A 21,870-nucleotide genomic window follows, 5' to 3' on the forward strand; every position below is an offset into this window, starting at 1 on the left:
TAGAAAAGGGTCCCAAAGATCTTCCCTTTCTTACTTGCGCAGCCGGCCGGACAGAAATACCTGGAACCAATAAAGAGCATGACTTATCACCGATGTGGGAGAACGTCAGCATGGAGGACGTGTGCAACTAAGATAAAATGTGACATCTGCTCGCGTTCTCCACTATCCTGCACAGAAAATGGGAGGAGCTTCAGGACGGAGCGCTAACCGCCACCAGGGTCACATTGCACACAGCTCAGATGTGGCAACTGGGAGGGGTTAATCCAATCTGCTCCTAAATCCTGAGGTTTCAGGGTGCGGTCACAGCAGCGGGTGCGGAGACAGAGACACAACTGCCCGGACTTCCCCTTTAAGTGACCTGTAAGTGGAGGATCTGAAGCCGGGAGCCTCCGCATGTAGAAATATTACGGTAAGGAGTGAACCAGAACGAGGACATTCTGTTTATTTTGCCGCCTGAGCTCCAGACCCCATAAGACAGACCATGTTATATCACCAGCGCCAAACAGCCCTCCCCCCCCGACGGCCAGTCCTCTTCTTCTCACTGTGGATTGTTAGGTCACTGTGGTTACCCCAAATTTACACCCCAGAAAAAAACCATTTATCTCCATAAGGAATGTGAGGGGTGAAAATTAACAGTGAACGAGGAGGAGCCGGAACCAGCGCTCGCCCGTCCACTGCCAAAAACGCTGCGCTCAGTGTAAATCCGAACAAAGCAAAATATTCATACAGGAGAGAAAGCTCCAAACACAAGGCAGGACGCCCAGGATCCACAAGATCACATTCTCCTGCACCACCGGGGAGAGGAACCTGCTGCAGGTGTGGGGTATTCCCCTGCTCCCTCTGCGCCTGCCCAGTGGGCGGGCTCTTCCTAAAGTGATGTCAGAGCAGAGTTCATCCCCTTCCCACAGACACAGAGAGAACTGCAGCTGCATCCCCCTCCTCCTCCAGCCGCTGCACCAAACGGCAAAATTATCATAAGCTGCAGGTGCTGAAGTGTTAGGCTACGGTGACATGTCCAGTAATCATCCAGCAGCAATCAGTTTTTGTCGCCGGACAAGCAGGTTGTGCAGACACACGTTTCTGTCCTGTTAAAAAAAAAAACTGAGTGCAACTGGACGTTTTTTCACATTGAAGTCTATGGGTCGGTTCTTCACTTCATCAGTAAATCATTATTAGACCTGTGACCTGCGCCGCAGCTCTCCTGCACAGCAATGTCACACCAAAGAGTATGTACCTGTTACAGGTGGATCCCTTACACTTGTCTCTCATCCGGGTCTCACATTTCAGGACTTGAGCTAAAAAAGAAAAGAATTGATATCAACTGATTGATGCCACCGCTGATCTCTACTAATGCCACCGCTGATCTCTACTAATGCCACCGCTGATCTCTACTAATGCCACCGCTGATCTCTACTAATGCCACCGCTGATCCCCAATAATGTCACCGCCCATCCCCAATAATGTCACCGCCCATCCCCAATAATGTCCCCACTGATCCCCAGTAATATCCCCACTGATCCCCAATGACTCTGCAGTCTTAGTGTCAGTCTGGGGTCTCTATTCTCAGTTTTCCTGCAGTGCGGCTGTGTGTCTCGTATGTGGCACTTACTCATCAGGCTCTCGTTGGTGGGCTGCTGCGGAGTTTTTGGCTGCGGCGTTTTTGGCACCACTTTGGGCTTGTTGATCTTCTCATGAACCCAGATCAGGGTCTCTTCAGGGACACGAGGAGATTCAATCTCATTGGTTTCATCGGTCTCCACCGTGCCGGCGTGCTTGTCACCTGCAGAAAAACAGTCACAACATTACCGAGCGGTGTCCCCGAAGCCCGGACCCCCGCCCAGGACCCTCCCCAGGACAGGAGGCTCTGCTTAAATGCCTCTTTCTGAACACAAGGACATCGCTCTGAACAAGCAAAAGTAATCACAGGAGGATGAGCAGAGGAACTCGTCCAGCGTCCAACACAAAACTACTGACGGAGCTATCCTCCCCAGTCACAGAGAGGTTGGAGCTATCCTCCCCAGTCACAGAGAGGAGGACGGGGCTATCCTCCCCAGTCACAGAGAGGTCGGAGCTATCCTCCCCAGTCACAGAGAGGAGGACGGGGCAATCCTCCCCAGTCACAGAGAGGACGGAGCTATCCTCCCCAGTCACAGAGAGGACGGAGCTATCCTCCCCAGTCACAGAGAGGAGGATGGGGCTATCCTCCCCAGTCACAGAGCGGACGGAGCTATCCTCCCCAGTCAGAGAGAGGAGGACGGGGCTATCCTCCCCAGTCACAGAGAGGACGGAGCTATCCTCCCCAGTCACAGAGAGGAGGATGGAGCTACCCCCCCAGTCACTGAGAGGAGGACGGAGATATCCCCCCAGTCACTGAGAGGAGGATGGAGCTATCCTCCCAGTCACTGAGAGGAGGATGGAGCTATCCCCCCAGTCACTGAGATGAGGACGGAGCTATCCCCCCAGTCACTGAGAGGAGGACGGGGATATCCTCCCCAGTCAGAGAGAGGAGGACGGGGATATCCTCCCCAGTCAGAGAGGACAGAGCTATCCTCCCCAGTCACAGAGAGGAGGACGGGGCTATCCTCCCCAGTCACAGAGAGGACGGAGCTATCCCCCCAGTCGCTGAGAGGAGGATGGAGCTACCCCCCCAGTCACTGAGAGGAGGACGGAGATATCCCCCCAGTCACTGAGAGGAGGATGGAGCTATCCTCCCAGTCACTGAGAGGAGGATGGAGCTATCCCCCCAGTCACTGAGGAGGACGGAGCTATCCCCCCAGTCACTGAGAGGAGGACGGAGCTATCCCCCCAGTCACTGAGAGGAGGACGGGGATATCCTCCCCAGTCAGAGAGAGGAGGACGGGGATATCCTCCCCAGTCAGAGAGGACAGAGCTATCCTCCCCAGTCACAGAGAGGAGGACGGGGATATCCTCCCCAGAGAGGACAGAGCTATCCTCCCCAGTCACAGAGAGGAGGATGGGGCTATCCTCCCCAGTCACAGAGGAGGATGGGGCTATCCTCCCCAGTCACAGAGAGGAGGACTGGGCTATCCTCCCAAGTCACAGAGAGGAGGACGGGGCTATCCTCCCCAGTCACAGAGAGGTCAGAGCTATCCTGCCCCCGTTAAAGAGAGGAGGACAGAGCTATCCTCCCCAGACACAGAGGTCAGAGCTATCCTCCCCAGTCACAGAGAGGAGGACGGGGCTATCCTCCCCAGTCACAGAGAGGACGGAGCTATCCTCCCCAGCCACAGAGAGGTCGGAGCTATCCTCCGCAGTCACAGAGAGGTCGGAGCTATCCTCCGCAGTCACAGAGGTCGGAGCTATCCTCCCCAGTCACAGAGGTCGGAGCTATCCTCCCCAGCCACAGAGAGGTCGGAGCTATCCTCCCTAGTCACAGAGAGGTCGGAGCTATCCTCCCCAGTCACAGAGAGGTCAGAGCTATCCTCCCCAGTCACAGAGGTCGGAGCTATCCTCCCCAGTCACAGAGAGGACAGAGCTATCCTCCCCAGTCACAGAGAGGACAGAGCTATCCTCCCCAGTCACAGAGAGGACAGAGCTATCCTCCCCAGTCACAGAGAGGAGGACGGGGATATCCTCTCCAGTCAGAGAGGACAGAGCTATCCTCCCCAGTCACAGAGAGGACGACAGGACTATCCTCCCCAGTCACAGAGAGGAGGATGGGGCTATCCTCCCCAGTCACAGAGAGGAGGACTGGGCTATCCTCCCCAGTCACAGAGAGGAGGACGGGGCTATCCTCCCCAGTCACAGAGAGGAGGACGGGGCTATCCTCCCCAGTCACAGAGAGGAGGACGGGGCTATCCTCCCCAGTCACAGAGAGGAGGACGGGGCTATCCTCCCCAGTCACAGAGAGGAGGACGGGGATATCCTCCCCAGTCACAGAGAGGAGTAACGGGACTATCCTCCCCAGTCACAGAGAGGAGGACGGGCCTATCCTCCCCAGTCACAGAGAGGAGGACGGGCCTATCCTCCCCAGTCACAGAGAGGAGGACGGGGCTATCCTCCCTATTCACAGAGAGGAGGACGGGGCTATCCTCCCTATTCACAGAGGACGGAGCTATCCCCCCGGTCACTGAGAGGAGGATGAAGCTATCCCCCCAGTCACTGAGAGGATGACGGAGCTATCCCCCCCCCCGCTCAGAGAGGACGGAGCTATCCCCCCAGTCGCTGAGAGGAGGATGGAGCTACCCCCCCAGTCACTGAGAGGAGGACGGACATATCCCCCCAGTCACTGAGAGGAGGACGGAGCTATCCCCCCAGTCACTGAGAGGAGGACGGAGCTATCCCCCCAGTCACTGAGAGGAGGACGGAGCTATCCCCCCAGTCACTGAGAGGAGGACGGAGCTATCCCCCCAGTCACAGAGAGGAGGATGGAGCTATCACCCCCAGTTACAGAGAGGACAGAGCTGCTCCCGATCATGGAGGAGAGCGGAGCTTTTTCCCCCCCGGTCAGTGAGAGGAGGGCAGGGCTACCCCCCCACGACTGACCTTCAGGGTCGTTACATTTTACCCTTTAATGTTCTCCTACAGACTGTTACCTTTGTAGCACAGGTTATTTTTGCAGCTGCCTCCATAGCTGGGGGGACACTCGGAGCACGGTCGGCCATTCTTATAAGGGGCTTCACCAATCCAGTTTCCCCTGAGAAGAAACACGAAGCATTATGAGTGTGACCGTGCAGCAGAGTCCTCTGTGCTGGGGCTGATGAATGGCGGCAGTGTGCGGCGGATGCAGACAGACGTGCAGAGAATGGCCTCATGGCGCCACTTATCACACTTGCTGCTTGGCCCATCACAGGGGTGTGATGAAAGGTGCGCTTGTGCCGGACAGGACGGGACTCTCACTTTGGAGAATAGTTGCAGACGAGGTAGACGGCATTCTCCCAGATCTCCCCCCACACGTTCATCCTCTTGCAGACGTTCACCGCGCAGCCCACTTTAGTGGTTGTGGCCCAGACGATCTGGAGATGGAAAAGACGAGATGAATGGCAGCAGGTTGGAGACAGGTCAGCCGTGGTCAGAAGCATGGGAGGTCGGGGATCGGGGGAGACAACATCGCAGGTACAATCCCACACAAGGTCTCCAGCTGCGTCAATGGCGGATCTGTGACGTGGTGGTGATGTGGAGGGGTCAGGGTCCATATACAGCAGTGTCCAAGGGCCTTACAATCCTACAGTATGGCCCCCACAGTGACTGGCACTTACCTGGGTGTAATGGGTGCACATGGGTCCCGAACACCGCTCCGGGCAGAAGGGGTTACACTCATGGGGGTACGGGTACGTGTAGTCCTTCACCTCATCATACCAGGACTGGACATGGAAGGCCGGAGAACGATACCTTGGGGAGGACAGAACATCATATGCGGCTTATCACAGAGCGGTGACCCCGCCGTCTGAGCCCCCCCGACGTCTGTGACCCCCAACGTCTGTGAGCCGCGCCGTCTGTGAGCCCCAACGTCTGTGAACCCCGCCATCTGTGCCCCTCGCCATCTGTGCCCCTCGCCGTCTGTGACCCCCGCCCTCCGTGACCCCCGCCGTCTGTGCAGCCACCGTCTGTGCCCCCACCTGTGCAGCCACCGTCTGTGCCCCTCGCCATCTGTGACCCCTGACATCTGTGACCCCCGCCGTCTGCGCCCCTCGCCGTCTGTGACCCCCGCCGTCTGTGAGCCCCAACGTCTGTGAACCCCGCCATCTGTGCCCCTCGCCGTCTGTGACCCCCGCCCTCCGTGACCCCCGCCGTCTGTGCAGCCACCGTCTGTGCCCCCGCCTGTGCAGCCACCGTCTGTGCTCCTCGCCATCTGTGACCCGACATCTGTGACCCCTGCCGTCTGAGCCCCTCGCCGTCTGTGACCCTCGCCGTCTGCGCCCCTCGACGTCTGTGAGCCCCGACGTCTGTGAGCCCCGACGTCTGTGAGCCCCGACGTCTGTGAGCCCCGACGTCTGTGAGCCCCGCTGTCTGTGAGCCCCGACGTCTGTGAGCCCAGCCGTCTGCGCCCCTCGCAGTCTGTGACCCCCGCCGTCTGTGAGCCCCGCCGTCTGTGAACCCCGCCGTCTGTGAACCCTGCCATCTGTGCCCCTCGCCCTCCGTGACCCCCGCCCTCCGTGACCCCCGCCCTCCGTGACCCCCGCCCTCCGTGACCCCCGCCCTCCGTGACCCCAGCCGTCTGTGCAGCCACCGTCTGTGCCCCCGCCAGTGCAGCCACCGTCTGTGCTCCTCGCCATCTGTGACCCGACATCTGGGACCCCTGCCGTCTGAGCCCCTCGCCGTCTGTGACCCTCGCCGTCTGCGCCCCTCGACGTCTGTGAGCCCCGACGTCTGTGAGCCCCGACGTCTGTGCCCCTCAACGTCTGTGAACCCCGCCGTCTGTGAACCCCGCTGTCTGTGCCCCTGGCCGTCTGTGAGCCCCGACGTCTGTGAGCCCCGACGTCTGTGAGCCCCGACGTCTGTGAGCCCCGACGTCTGTGAGCCCCGACGTCTGTGCCCCTCGACGTCTGTGCCCCTCGACGTCTGTGCCCCCCGCCGTCTGTGCGCCCCGCCGTCTGTGAGCCCCGACGTCTGTGCGCCCCGACGTCTGTGCCCCTCGACGTCTGTGCCCCTCGACGTCTGTGCCCCCCGCCGTCTGTGCGCCCCGCCGTCTGTGAGCCCCGCCGTCTGTGAGCCCCGCCGTCTGTGAGCCCCGCCGTCTGTGAGCCCCGCCGTCTGTGCCCCTGGCCATCTGTGACTTCGCCATCTGTGACCCCCGCCGTCTGTGCCGCTCGCCGTCCGTGACCCCCGACGTCCGTGACCCCTGCCGTCTGTGACCCCCGCCATCTGTGCCCCCACCATCTGCGCCCCCGCCATCTGCGCCCCCGCCTGTTCTCACCTGCCCCAGTGCACCGCCAGGTTCTGCCCGATGGACATGAGCAGGCTTGGGGGTCCGTGCTCCCACAAGCACTGCTGGGCCCAGGCCTCTGACGAGCGCTCCAGATCATCGTCCCACGTCTGCAAAGGAAACAAAACACTGGTTTAGTTCTCCTAGCTGCTAAACCGCCTCCTGTCAGTGAATGGAAACACTTAACATCCAGGGGATAAAAGCCCGCCATTGCCGAGTACTGCAGACCCCAATGTCACCACGTATCGATCCGTATAGCAGCCTGATACAGTGTCACAGACTACCAGCAGTGGATCGTCCTCCCCTCAGGCCAGGCCTCCACTGGATTTCAATAAATTATTTATCAGTCACTGACAGCAAGAAGATGTTTAACAATTAAAACAACATATGATGGAAAAAAAAAATCACAAGTTTCTGCCTCCCCCACCGGAATCACGAGTTACAGTAAAAGCAGATGTTCATCTCGGGTCAGGGAACGCGACCCAGAAAATGTGCTGCAGAGTCCGGGCCGCACACATAACTACGGGCCGCACCTGTGGCGGATCAGCTCCGTCACCTGCAGAGCTGCCAGTTGTGTACAGATCATACACAGACTGTCATCTCCTCCTGCTCTGACTCTCATTAACGACAAGGCACCATCACTGCACATGAGATTAGCGGTGACATCACTGAGAATGCCTCCTATCCATCACCAGAGATCAGTGGTGATATCACTGAGAATGTCTCCTATCCATCACCAGAGATCAGCGGTGACATCACTGAGAATGCCTCCTATCCATCACCAGAGATCAGTGGTGATATCACTGAGAATGTCTCCTATCCATCACCAGAGATCAGCGGTGACATCACTGAGAATGCCTCCTATCCATCACCAGAGATCAGCGGTGACATCACTGAGAATGCCTCCTATCCATCACCAGAGATCAGGGGTGACATCACTGAGAATGCCTCCTATCCATCACCAGAGATCAGCGGTGACATCACTGAGAATGCCTCCTATCCATCACCAGAGATCAGTGGTGACATCACTGAGAATGCCTCCTATCCATCACTAGAGATCAGCGGTGACATCACTGAGAATGCCTCCTATCCATCACCAGAGATCAGCGGTGACATCACTGAGAATGCCTCCTATCCATCACCAGAGATCAGTGGTGACATCACTGAGAATGCCTCCTATCCATCACCAGAGATCAGCGGTGACATCACTGAGAATGTCTCCTATCCATCACCAGAGATCAGATGAGACATCACTGAGAATGCCTCCTATCCATCACTAGAGATCAGCGGTGACATCACTGAGAATGCCTCCTATCCATCACCAGAGATCAGCGGTGACATCACTGAGAATGTCTCCTATCCATCACCAGAGATCAGATGAGACATCACTGAGAATGCCTCCTATCCATCACTAGAGATCAGCGGTGACATCACTGAGAATGCCTCCTATCCATCACCAGAGATCAGCGGTGACATCACTGAGAATGCCTCCTATCCATCACCAGAGATCAGCGGTGACATCACTGAGAATGCCTCCTATCCATCACCAGAGATCAGAGGTGACATCACTGAGAATGCCTCCTATCCATCACTAGAGATCAGCGGTGACATCACTAAGAATGCCTCCTATCCATCACTAGAGATCAGCGGTGACATCACTGAGAATGCCTCCTATCCATCACTAGAGATCAGCGGTGACATCACTGAGAATGCCTCCTATCCATCACCAGAGATCAGCGGTGATATCACTGAGAATGCCTCCTATCCATCACCAGAGATCGGCGGTGACATCACTGAGAATGCCTCCTATCCAACACCAGAGATCGGCGGTGACATCACTGAGAATGCCTCCTATCCATCACCAGAGATCAGAGGTGACATCACTGAGAATGCCTCCTATCCATCACTAGAGATCAGCGGTGACATCACTGAGAATGCCTCCTATCCATCACCAGAGATCAGAGGTGACATCACTGAGAATGTCTCCTATCCATCACCAGAGATCAGATGTGACATCACTGAGAATGCCTCCTATCCATCACCAGAGATCAGCGGTGACATCACTGAGAATGCCTCCTATCCATCACCAGAGATCAGCGGTGACATCACTGAGAATGCCTCCTATCCATCACCAGAGATCAGAGGTGACATTACTGAGTGTCTCCTATCCATCACTAGAGATCAGTGGTGACATCACTGAGAATGCCTCCTATCCATCACCAGAGATCAGAGGTGACATCACTGAGAATGCCTCCTATCCATCACTAGAGATCAGCGGTGACATCACTGAGAATGCCTCCTATCCATCACCAGAGATCAGAGGTGACATCACTGAGAATGCCCCCTATCCATCACCAGAGATCAGCAGTGACATCACTGAGAATGCCTCCTATCCATCACCAGAGATCAGAGGTGACATTACTGAGTGTCTCCTATCCATCACTAGAGATCAGTGGTGACATCACTGAGAATGCCTCCTACCCATCACCAGAGATCAGAGGTGACATCACTGAGAATGCCTCCTATCCATCACCAGAGATCAGCGGTGACATCACTGAGAATGCCTCCTATCCATCACCAGAGATCAGAGGTGACATCACTGAGAATGCCCCCTATCCATCACCAGAGATCAGCGGTGACATCACTGAGAATGCCTCCTATCCATCACTAGAGATCAGTGGTGACATCACTGAGAATGCCTCCTATCCATTACCAGAGATCAGCGGTGACATCACTGAGAATGCCTCCTGTCCATCACTAGAGATCAGCGGTGACATCACTGAGAATGCCTCCTATCCATCACCAGAGATCGGCGGTGACATCACTGAGAATGCCTCCTATCCATCACCAGAGATCAGCGGTGACATCACTGAGAATGCCTCCTATCCATCACTAGAGATCAGCGGTGACATCACTGAGAATGCCTCCTATCCATCACTAGACATCAGAGGTGACATCACTGAGAATGCCTCCTATCCATCACTAGAGATCAGCGGTGACATCACTGAGAATGCCTCCTATCCATCACCAGAGATCAGCGGTGACATCACTGAGAATGCCTCCTATCCATCACTAGAGATCAGCGGTGACATCACTGAGAATGCCTCCTATCCATCACCAGAGATCAGCGGTGACATCACTGAGAATGCCTCCTATCCATCACCAGAGATCAGCGGTGACATCACTGAGAATGCCTCCTATCCATCACCAGAGATCAGCGGTGACATCACTGAGAATGCCTCCTATCCATCACTAGAGATCAGCGGTGACATCACTGAGAATGCCTCCTATCCATCACCAGAGATCAGCGGTGACATCACTGAGAATGCCTCCTATCCATCACTAGAGATCAGCGGTGACATCACTGAGAATGCCTCCTATCCATCACTAGACATCAGAGGTGACATCACTGAGAATGCCTCCTATCCATCACCAGAGATCAGCGGTGACATCACTGAGAATGCCTCCTATCCATCACTAGAGATCAGCGGTGACATCACTGAGAATGCCTCCTATCCATCACCAGAGATCAGAGGTGACATCACTGAGAATGCCTCCTATCCATCACCAGAGATCAGCGGTGACATCACTGAGAATGCCTCCTATCCATCACCAGAGATCAGCGGTGACATCACTGAGAATGCCTCCTATCCATCACTAGAGATCAGCGGTGACATCACTGAGAATGCCTCCTATCCATCACCAGAGATCAGAGGTGACATCACTGAGAATGCCTCCTATCCATCACTAGAGATCAGCGGTGACATCACTGAGAATGCCTCCTATCCATCACCAAAGATCAGAGGTGACATCACTGAGAATGCCTCCTATCCATCACTAGAGATCAGCGGTGACATCACTGAGAATGCCTCCTATCCATCACCAGAGATCAGAGGTGACATCACTGAGAATGCCTCCTATCCATCACTAGAGATCAGCGGTGACATCACTGAGAATGCCTCCTATCCATCACCAAAGATCAGAGGTGACATCACTGAGAATGCCTCCTATCCATCACCAAAGATCAGCGGTGACATCACTGAGAATGTCTCCTATCCATCACTAGAGATCAGAGGTGACATCACTGAGAATGCCACCTATCCATCACTAGAGATCAGCGGTGACATCACTGAGAATGCCTCCTATCCATCACTAGAGATCAGAAGTGACATCACCGAGAATGCCTCCTATCCATCACCAGAGATCAGCTGTGACATCACTGAGAATGCCTCCTATCCATCACCAGAGATCAGCGGTGACATCACTGTGAATGCCTCCTATCCATCACCAGAGATCAGCGGTGACATCACTGAGAATGCCTCCTATCCATCACCAGAGATCAGAGGTGACATCACTGAGAATGCCTCCTATCCATCACCAGAGATCAGCGGTGACATCACTGAGAATGCCTCCTATCCATCACCAGAGATCAGAGGTGACATCACTGAGAATGCCTCCTATCCATCACCAGAGATCAGAGGTGACATCACTGAGAATGCCTCCTATCCATCACTAGAGATCAGCGGTGACATCAGAGAATGCCTCCTATCCATCACCAGAGATCAGCGGTGACATCACTGAGAATGCCTCCTATCCATCACCAGAGATCAGAGGTGACATCACTGAGAATGCCTCCTATCCATCACTAGAGATCAGCGGTGACATCAGAGAATGCCTCCTATCCATCACCAGAGATCAGCGGTGACATCACTGAGAATGCCTCCTATCCATCACCAGAGACCAGCGGTGACATCAGAGAATGCCTCCTATCCATCACCAGAGATCAGCGGTGACATCACTGAGAATGCCTCCTATCCATCACCAGAGATCAGCGGTGACATCACTGAGAATGCCTCCTATCCATCACCAGAGATCAGAGGTGACATCACTGAGAATGCCTCCTGTCCATCACCAGAGATCAGCGGTGACATCAGATTGCTCGGCATACATCCCCCATGCCTCTCATGCAGATGTTTTCCTTTGGAGAGTGGGGGTTGTAGTTGCAGTGACGCCCCCCTTGGTCCGGAGCGGTGGGCACACAGTAGCTCAGCGACGTGGCGCCTCTTCCCGGCAGCGTTGCCTCTGGATTTTCCATACAGTAACTCTGCGGCTCGGATCTATGGATTTTTTACATTGGGTTTTGGCTGTGATCCACAATGGAAAATCTCCAGGAGCTCGGAGGCCGCGGAGCCGTCTGAGAGCTGAGGCTTCTGTGTATCTGATGTCAGAGTATCCACAGCTGCTTCATCGCATCTTGTGCCAGCACCGCCGAGCGCCCAGCTACAATAAGACATAACCAGCTCCCGGCTGCCACCACCCCGAGGATGCAGAAGAAGGTGACGTCACTTATAAAGGGACGATTTCTGCAGACGAGTGCAGTCACTGGGAAGCTTCCACTAACAGAGGAGTGCAGACTATGGGGTCCAGCAACATAGACCCCCGACCTTCTGATGAAAGTCGTGGTGGATCCTGTGACCCCCAATCATGGCACTGAAGGTCGGGCCCAGAATGCAATATCAATGCAATATATACAAGACCGGATCACTTCACAGCAAATCAGATCAAGAGAAAACATACAAGACCGGATCACCCCACAGCAAATCAGATCAGGGTAATATATACAAAACAGGATCACCCCACAGCAAATCAGATCAGGGGAATATATCCAAGACCGGATCACCCCGCAGCAAATCAGATCAGGGGAATATATACAAGACCGGATCACCTCGGAGCAAATCAGATCAGGAGAATATATATATGACCGGATCACCCCACAAAAAATCAGATCAGGGGAATATATACAAGACCGGATCACCCCACAGCAAATTAGATCAGGAGAATATATACAAGACCGGATCACCCCACAGCAAATCAGATGAGGAGCATATATTCAAGACCGGATCACCCCACAGCAAATCAGATCAGGGGAATATATACAAGACCGGATCACCCCACAGCAAATCAGATCAGGAGAATATATTCAAGACCGGATCACCCCACAGTAAATCAGATCAGGAGAATATATGGAGAATATATACAAGACCAGATCACCCCACAGCAAATCAGATCAGGAGAATACATACAAGACCGGATCACCCCACAACAAATCAGATCAGGAGAATATATACAAGACCGGATCACCCCACAGCAAATCAGATGAGAATACATACAAGACCGGATCACCCCACAGCAAATCAGATCAGGAGAATATACACAAGACCGGATCACCCCACAGCAAATCAGATCAGGAGAATATACACAAGACCGGATCACCCCACAGCAAATCAGATCAGGAGAATATATGCAAGACCGGATCACCCCACAGCAAATCAGATCAGGAGAATATACACAAGACCGGATCACCCCACAGCAAATCAGATCAGGAGAATATACACAAGACCGGATCACCCCACAGCAAATCAGATCAGGAGAATATACACAAGACCGGATCACCCCACAGCAAATCAGATCAGGAGAATATATGCAAGACCGGATCACCCCACAGCAAATCAGATCAGGAGAATACATACAAGACCGGATCACCCCACAGCAAATCAGATCAGGAGAATATACACAAGACCGGATCACCCCACAGCAAATCAGATCAGGAGAATATACACAAGACCGGATCACCTCAGAGCAAATCAGATCAGGAGAATATATACAAGACCGGATCACCCCACAGCAAATCAGATCAGGGGAATATATACAAGACCGGATCACCCCACAGCAAATCAGATCAGGAGAATATATTCAAGACCGGATCACCCCACAGTAAATCAGATCAGGAGAATATATGGAGAATATATACAAGACCAGATCACCCCACAGCAAATCAGATCAGGAGAATACATACAAGACCGGATCACCCCACAACAAATCAGATCAGGAGAATATATACAAGACCGGATCACCCCACAGCAAATCAGATGAGAATACATACAAGACCGGATCACCCCACAGCAAATCAGATCAGGAGAATATACACAAGACCGGATCACCCCACAGCAAATCAGATCAGGAGAATATACACAAGACCGGATCACCCCACAGCAAATCAGATCAGGAGAATATATGCAAGACCGGATCACCTCGCAGCAAATCAGATCAGGAGAATATATACAAGACCGGATCACCCCACAGCAAATCAGATCAGGAGAATATATACAAGACCGGATCACCCCACAGCAACTCAGATCAGGAGAATGGCTGCAAGGTGATCCGGTCTTACAAACATTCTCACGACCTGTTTGGTTGCAGGATGGTCTAATTGGCTCTGGGGTGATCCAGTCTTATGACATTTCACATTATCTGATTGTTTACGAGACTGGATCCTCAGCAACCAATCAGATCATGAGACTATTTATACGACTAGATCACTGGACAGATCTATCGATCAACAGACTCATAACAAATCACCTTGCAAGCAATCAAATCATGAGAATGGCGGCAAGGTGATCTGGTCTTAAAAACTTTCTCATGATCTGTTTGGTTGCAGGATGGACTCATTGGCTCTGGTGTGATCCAGTCTTTTGACAATTCACATGATCTGTGTTTACAATACTGGATCACCCAGCAGCCAATCAAATCCTCAGACTATTTATAAGACTGGATTACCGAGCAGATAACCTCACCGTCAATATACTCAGGAAATCACCCTGCAGCCAATCGGATGATTAGCACGAGCTGCAGATGTGAATCCTGTAGATTACTCCCGGTCCCGTGTGGGAGTGGACGTCTGTGCCATGTGTGCTCCTGGTGGGCACAGGACCCCTGAAGTGCTCGGTGTCTGGTGCAGTCACCTCAGGTCACCTCGGAGCGGGCAGCGAGGTTCCGCGGCTGGACTTTTCATGGCATTGGTCCCGCTGCGCCTGCCAGCTCTTCCCTGTACTTTTCCATAGCCCTAGAATGAGGCTCTTTCTTGCCCGGCTGCTGCCGCTGTGGGCAGAGGAGTCACCTCCAGTAACCGGCTCCGGAGCCTTCACCTCATCTATTCTTGTAGCCTGTATAACCCCTTCAGAGCCAGAAAGGGGCCCCTGTCCACTGGTGGGGCCCTCCGCCTCCTGCATTGTGCACAGATCACTTTCTCTCAGAAAAACCCATGATATAGCAGCCCTGGAGATCAGCGGCACCGTGCCGGGAGGCACCGCTGATCATTGGGTTTTTCTGGGTTGTGTGTCCAGTAGGTGGTGCTGCTGTTCCCTGATCTCTGGTAGCGGAGGCGGCGGTGACCGTGCAAGAGCGAAAAATCCAATCTGCGCAGCAGGAGGCGCGGGCACCGGGAGAGCGGTATTTATTAGTTATTCCACCGGGCTGAGTCCATCATCCACCTGACGGCACAGCGGAGTAATGAGCAGCCGGGACCCCGGGTACAGACCGCACCACCCCAGCACGCTGCACTCCTGAAACACTCTGTGCTGCTGGAGGACCCCGGGTACAGACCGCACCGCCCCAGCACGCTGCTCTCCTGAAACACTCTGTGCTGCTGGAGGACCCAGGGTACAGACCGCACCACCCCAGCACGCTGCTCTCCTGAAACACTCTGTGCTGCTGGAGGACCCCGGGTACAGACCGCACCACCCCAGCACGCTGCACTCCTGAAACACTCTGTGCTGCTGGAGGACCCCGGGTACAGACCGCACCACCCCAGCACGCTGCACTCCTGAAACACTCTGTGCTGCTGGAGGACCCAGGGTACAGACCGCACCACCCCAGCACGCTGCTCTCCTGAAACACTCTGTGCTGCTGGAGGACCCCGGGTACAGACCGCACCGCCCCAGCACGCTGCACTCCTGAAACACTCTGTGCTGCTGGAGGACCCCGGGTACAGACCGCACCGCCCCAGCACGCTGCACTCCTGAAACACTCTGTGCTGCTGGAGGACCCCGGGTACAGACTGCACCACCCCAGCACGCTGCACTCCTGAAACACTCTGTGCTGCTGGAGGACCCCGGGTACAGACCGCACCACCCCAGCACGCTGCACTCCTGAAACACTCTGTGCTGCTGGAGGACCCCGGGTACAGACCGCACCACCCCAGCACGCTGCGCTCCTGAAACACTCTATGCTGCTGGAGGACCCAGGGTACAGACCGCACCGCCCCAGCACGCTGCACTCCTGAAACACTCTGTGCTGCTGGAGGACCCAGGGTACAGACCGCACCACCCCAGCACGCTGCGCTCCTGAAACACTCTGTGCTGCTGGAGGACCCAGGGTACAGACCGCACCACCCCAGCACACTGCTCTCCTGAAACACTCTGTGCTGCTGGAGGACCCAGGGTACAGACTGCACCACCCCAGCACGCTGCTCTCCTGAAACACTCTGTGCTGCTGGAGGACCCCGGGTACAGACCGCACCACCCCAGCACGCTGCGCTCCTGAAACACTCTGTGCTGCTGGAGGACCCAGGGTACAGGCCGCACCACCCCAGCACGCTGCTCTCCTGAAACACTCTGTGCTGCTGGAGGACCCAGGGTACAGACCGCACCACCCCAGCACGCTGCTCTCCTGAAACACTCTGTGCTGCTGGAGGACCCCGGGTACAGACCGCACCACCCCAGCACGCTGCACTCCTGAAACACTCTGTGCTGCTGGAGGACCCAGGGTACAGACCGCACCACCCCAGCACGCTGCTCTCCTGAAACACTCTGTGCTGCTGGAGGACCCCGGGTACAGACCGCACCGCCCCAGCACGCTGCACTCCTGAAACACTCTGTGCTGCTGGAGGACCCAGGGTACAGACCGCACCACCCCAGCACGCTGCGCTCCTGAAACACTCTGTGCTGCTGGAGGACCCAGGGTACAGACCGCACCACCCCAGCACACTGCTCTCCTGAAACACTCTGTGCTGCTGGAGGACCCAGGGTACAGACTGCACCACCCCAGCACGCTGCTCTCCTGAAACACTCTGTGCTGCTGGAGGACCCCGGGTACAGACCGCACCACCCCAGCACGCTGCGCTCCTGAAACACTCTGTGCTGCTGGAGGACCCAGAGTACAGACCGCACCACCCCAGCACGCTGCTCTCCTGAAACACTCTGTGCTGCTGGAGGACCCAGGGTACAGACCGCACCACCCCAGCACGCTGCACTCCTGAAACACTCTGTGCTGCTGGAGGACCCAGGGTACAGACCGCACCACCCCAGCACGCTGCTCTCCTGAAACACTCTGTGCTGCTGGAGGACCCAGGGTACAGACCGCACCACCCCAGCACGCTGCGCTCCTGAAACACTCTGTGCTGCTGGAGGACCCAGGGTACAGACCGCACCACCCCAGCACGCTGCTCTCCTGAAACACTCTGTGCTGCTGGAGGACCCCGGGTACAGACCGCACCGCCCCAGCACGCTGCACTCCTGAAACACTCTGTGCTGCTGGACGACCCAGGGTACAGACCGCACCACCCCAGCACGCTGCGCTCCTGAAACACTCTGTGCTGCTGGAGGACCCAGGGTACAGACTGCACCACCCCAGCACACTGCTCTCCTGAAACACTCTGTGCTGCTGGAGGACCCCGGGTACAGACCGCAGCAACCCAGCAAGCTGCTCTCCTGAAACACTCTGTGCTGCTGGAGGACCCCGGGTACAGACCGCACCGCCCCAGCACGCTGCTCTCCTGAAACACTCTGTGCTGCTGGAGGACCCAGGGTACAGACCGCACCGCCCCAGCACGCTGCTCTCCTGAAACACTCTGTGCTGCTGGAGGACCCAGAGTACAGACTGCACCGCCCCAGCACGCTGCTCTCCTGAAACACTCTGTGCTGCTGGAGGACCCAGAGTACAGACTGCACCACCCCAGCACGCTGCGCTCCTGAAACACTCTGTGCTGCTAGAGGACCCAGGGTACAGACTGCACCACCCCAGCACGCTGCGCTCCTGAAACACTCTGTGCTGCTGGAGGACCCAGGGTACAGACTGCACCACCCCAGCACGCTGCGCTCCTGAAACACTCTGTGCTGCTGGAGGACCCAGGGTACAGGCCGCACCACCCCAGCACGCTGCTCTCCTGAAACACTCTGTGCTGCTGGAGGACCCCGGGTACAGACCGCACCGCCCCAGCACGCTGCTCTCCTGAAACACTCTGTGCTGCTGGAGGACCCAGGGTACAGACTGCACCACCCCAGCACGCTGCGCTCCTGAAACACTCTGTGCTGCTGGAGGACCCAGGGTACAGACCGCACCACCCCAGCACGCTGCACTCCTGAAACACTCTGTGCTGCTGGAGGACCCAGGGTACAGACTGCACCATCCCAGCACGCTGCTCTCCTGAAACACTCTGTGCTGAGCGGTGGTACGGCCCTACCAATATAGCTGTAATTACTGGGGTCTTCATTCTGCGGATTTCCTGAGTGAAGTGCAGCTATGGATTCTGGGGGTTATCACTACAAACCTTGCAGCTTTGCCATTCTGGGGCCCAGGAAAGTTGAATGAGAGTCCTAGTGTTCCCACAAGAGCAGATCTGACTCTATAGGCTGTAATGCACTCACCATGTACTCCATGTTGGAGGATGATGGGTGGACTTGTCCTCGCAGCTTATTGTGGAGCTGCACGATCTCCTCCTGGTCGGACCTGGATATGGCGCGTCGGCTTCTCGAATGTCTGGAGCTGCCCCTATATTTGCCCAGGAAGTTCTCCAAGAAGGTGTCATTGGCCAGGAACATGCAGTGACAGTGGTCCATCAGCAGGAGGGCGCCGAGCAGCAGAGGCCACAGACTCATGATGAGGAGCCGGAGGGGCTGGAAATGGCCACGACTAAGAGAAAACACATGAGACCATAGAGACTGAGACAAGACTACTCATCCCATCATCCTACCCAACACAGGACTATTCATCCCATCATCCTACCCAACACAGGACAACTGAGCCCATCATCCTACCCAACACAGGACTACTGAGCCCATCATCCTACCCAACACAGGACAACTGAGCCCATCATCCTACCCAACACAGGACTACTGAGCCCATCATCCTACCCCAACACAGGACTACTGAGCCCATCATCCTACCCAACACAGGACTACTGAGCCCATCATCCTACCCAACACAGGACTACTGAGCCCATCATCCTCCCCTGACACAGGACAACTGAGCCCATCATCCTACCCAACACAGGACTACTGAGCCCATCATCCTACCCAACGCAAGACTACTGAGCCCATCATCCTACCCAACGCAGGACTACTGAGCCCATCATCCTACCCCGACACAGAACTACTGAGCCCATCATCCTACCCCAACACAAGACTACTGAGCCCATCATCCTACCCCGATACAGGACAACTGAGCCCACCATCCTACCCCAACACAGGACAACTGAGCCCATCATCCTACCCCATTACAGGACTACTGTGCCCATCATCCTACCCAACACAGGACAACTGAGCCAATCATCCTACCCAACACAAGACTACTGAGCCCATGATCCTCCCCAACACAGGACTACTGAGCCCATCATCCTACCCCAACACAGGACAACTGATCCCATCATCCTACCCCAACACAGGACTACTGAGCCCATCATCCTCCCCTGACACAGGACAACTGAGCCCATGATCCTCCCAAACACAGGACAACTGAGCCCATCATCCTACCCAACACAGGACTACTGAGCCCATCATCCTACCCAACGCAAGACTACTGAGCCCATCATCCTACCCAACGCAGGACTACTGAGCCCATCATCCTACCCCGACACAGAACTACTGAGCCCATCATCCTACCCCAACACAAGACTACTGAGCCCATCATCCTACCCCGATACAGGACAACTGAGCCCATCATCCTACCCCAACACAGGACTACTGAGCCCATGATCCTCCCCCGACACAGGACAACTGAGCCCATCATCCTACCCCGATACAGGACTACTGAGCCCATCATCCTACCCCAACACAGGACTACTGAGACCATCATCCTACCCCAACACAGGACTACTGAGCCCATCATCCTACCCCAACACAGGACAACTGAGCCCATCATCCTACCCCAACACAGGACTACTGAGCCCATGATCCTCCCCAACACAGGACTACTGAGCCCATGATCCTCCCCAACACAGGACTACTGAGCCCATCATCCTCCCCAACACAGGACTACTGAGCCCATCATCCTCCCCTGACACAGGACAACTGAGCCCATGATCCTCCCAAACACAGGACTACTGAGCCCATCATCCTACCCAACACAGGACTACTGAGCCCATCATCCTACCCCAACACAGGACTACTGAGCCCATCATCCTACCCCAACACAGGACTACTGAGCCCATCATCCTACCCAACACAGGACTACTGAGCCCATCATCCTACCCCAACACAGGACTACTGAGCCCATCATCCTACCCAACACAGGACAACTGAGCCCATCATCCTACCCAACACAGGACTACTGAGCCCATGATCCTACCCCAACACAGGACTACTGAGCCCATCATCCTACCCAACACAGGACTACTGAGCCCATCATCCTACCCAACACAGGACTACTGAGCCCATCATCCTCCCCTGACACAGGACAACTGAGCCCATCATCCTACCCAACACAGGACTACTGAGCCCATCATCCTACCCAACGCAAGACTACTGAGCCCATCATCCTACCCAACGCAGGACTACTGAGCCCATCATCCTACCCCGACACAGAACTACTGAGCCCATCATCCTACCCCAACACAAGACTACTGAGCCCATCATCCTACCCCGATACAGGACAACTGAGCCCACCATCCTACCCCAACACAGGACAACTGAGCCCATCATCCTACCCCATTACAGGACTACTGAGCCCATCATCCTACCCAACACAGGACAACTGAGCCAATCATCCTACCCAACACAAGACTACTGAGCCCATGATCCTCCCCAACACAGGACTACTGAGCCCATCATCCTACCCCGACACAAGACTACTGAGCCCATCATCCTACCCCAACACAGGACAACTGATCCCATCATCCTACCCCAACACAGGACTACTGAGCCCATCATCCTCCCCTGACACAGGACAACTGAGCCCATGATCCTCCCAAACACAGGACAACTGAGCCCATCATCCTACCCAACACAGGACTACTGAGCCCATCATCCTACCCAACGCAAGACTACTGAGCCCATCATCCTACCCAACGCAGGACTACTGAGCCCATCATCCTACCTCGACACAGAACTACTGAGCCCATCATCCTACCCCAACACAAGACTACTGAGCCCATCATCCTACCCCGATACAGGACAACTGAGCCCATCATCCTACCCCAACACAGGACTACTGAGCCCATGATCCTCCCCCGACACAGGACAACTGAGCCCATCATCCTACCCCGATACAGGACTACTGAGCCCATCATCCTACCCCAACACAGGACTACTGAGACCATCATCCTACCCCAACACAGGACTACTGAGCCCATCATCCTACCCCAACACAGGACAACTGAGCCCCTCATCCTACCCCAACACAGGACTACTGAGCCCATGATCCTCCCCAACACAGGACTACTGAGCCCATGATCCTCCCCAACACAGGACTACTGAGCCCATCATCCTCCCCAACACAGGACTACTGAGCCCATCATCCTCCCCTGACACAGGACAACTGAGCCCATGATCCTCCCAAACACAGGACTACTGAGCCCATCATCCTACCCAACACAGGACAACTGAGCCCATCATCCTACCCCAACACAGGACTACTGAGCCCATCATCCTACCCCAACACAGGACTACTGAGCCCATCATCCTACCCCAACACAGGACTACTGAGCCCATCTTCCTACCCCAACACAGGACAACTGAGCCCATCATCCTACCCCATTACAGGACTACTGAGCCCATCATCCTACCCAACACAGGACAACTGAGCCCATCATCCTACCCAACACAGGACTACTGAGCCCATCATGATACCCAACACAAGACTACTGAGCCCATGATCCTCCCCAACACAGGACTACTGAGCCCATCATCCTACCCTGACACAAGACTACTGAG

General features: G+C 55.3%; 1 protein-coding gene across 2 annotated transcripts in view; it reads right to left on the minus strand.

Annotated features, from left to right (window-relative positions):
* CRISPLD2 (cysteine rich secretory protein LCCL domain containing 2) overlaps positions 1–21,870 on the minus strand; it is a 49,004-nt gene that overhangs the window by 14,162 nt on the left and 12,972 nt on the right. For both annotated transcript variants that reach the window (XM_077288874.1, XM_077288876.1), the window contains exons 2-9: positions 18,370–18,634; positions 6,878–6,996; positions 5,220–5,352; positions 4,861–4,976; positions 4,557–4,657; positions 1,610–1,780; positions 1,235–1,295; positions 1–60 (exon numbers count right to left, since the gene is read on the minus strand). The exon at positions 1–60 is cut by the window's left edge and continues 7 nt beyond it. In XM_077288874.1, coding sequence (XP_077144989.1) covers positions 1–60; positions 1,235–1,295; positions 1,610–1,780; positions 4,557–4,657; positions 4,861–4,976; positions 5,220–5,352; positions 6,878–6,996; positions 18,370–18,600 — 992 coding nt within the window. In that variant the 5' untranslated portion in view covers positions 18,601–18,634. The remainder of the gene's footprint in view (positions 61–1,234; positions 1,296–1,609; positions 1,781–4,556; positions 4,658–4,860; positions 4,977–5,219; positions 5,353–6,877; positions 6,997–18,369; positions 18,635–21,870) is intronic.

Source organism: Ranitomeya variabilis, chromosome 2, assembly GCF_051348905.1.
Source record: "Ranitomeya variabilis isolate aRanVar5 chromosome 2, aRanVar5.hap1, whole genome shotgun sequence".
NCBI lineage: Eukaryota > Metazoa > Chordata > Amphibia > Anura > Dendrobatidae > Ranitomeya > Ranitomeya variabilis.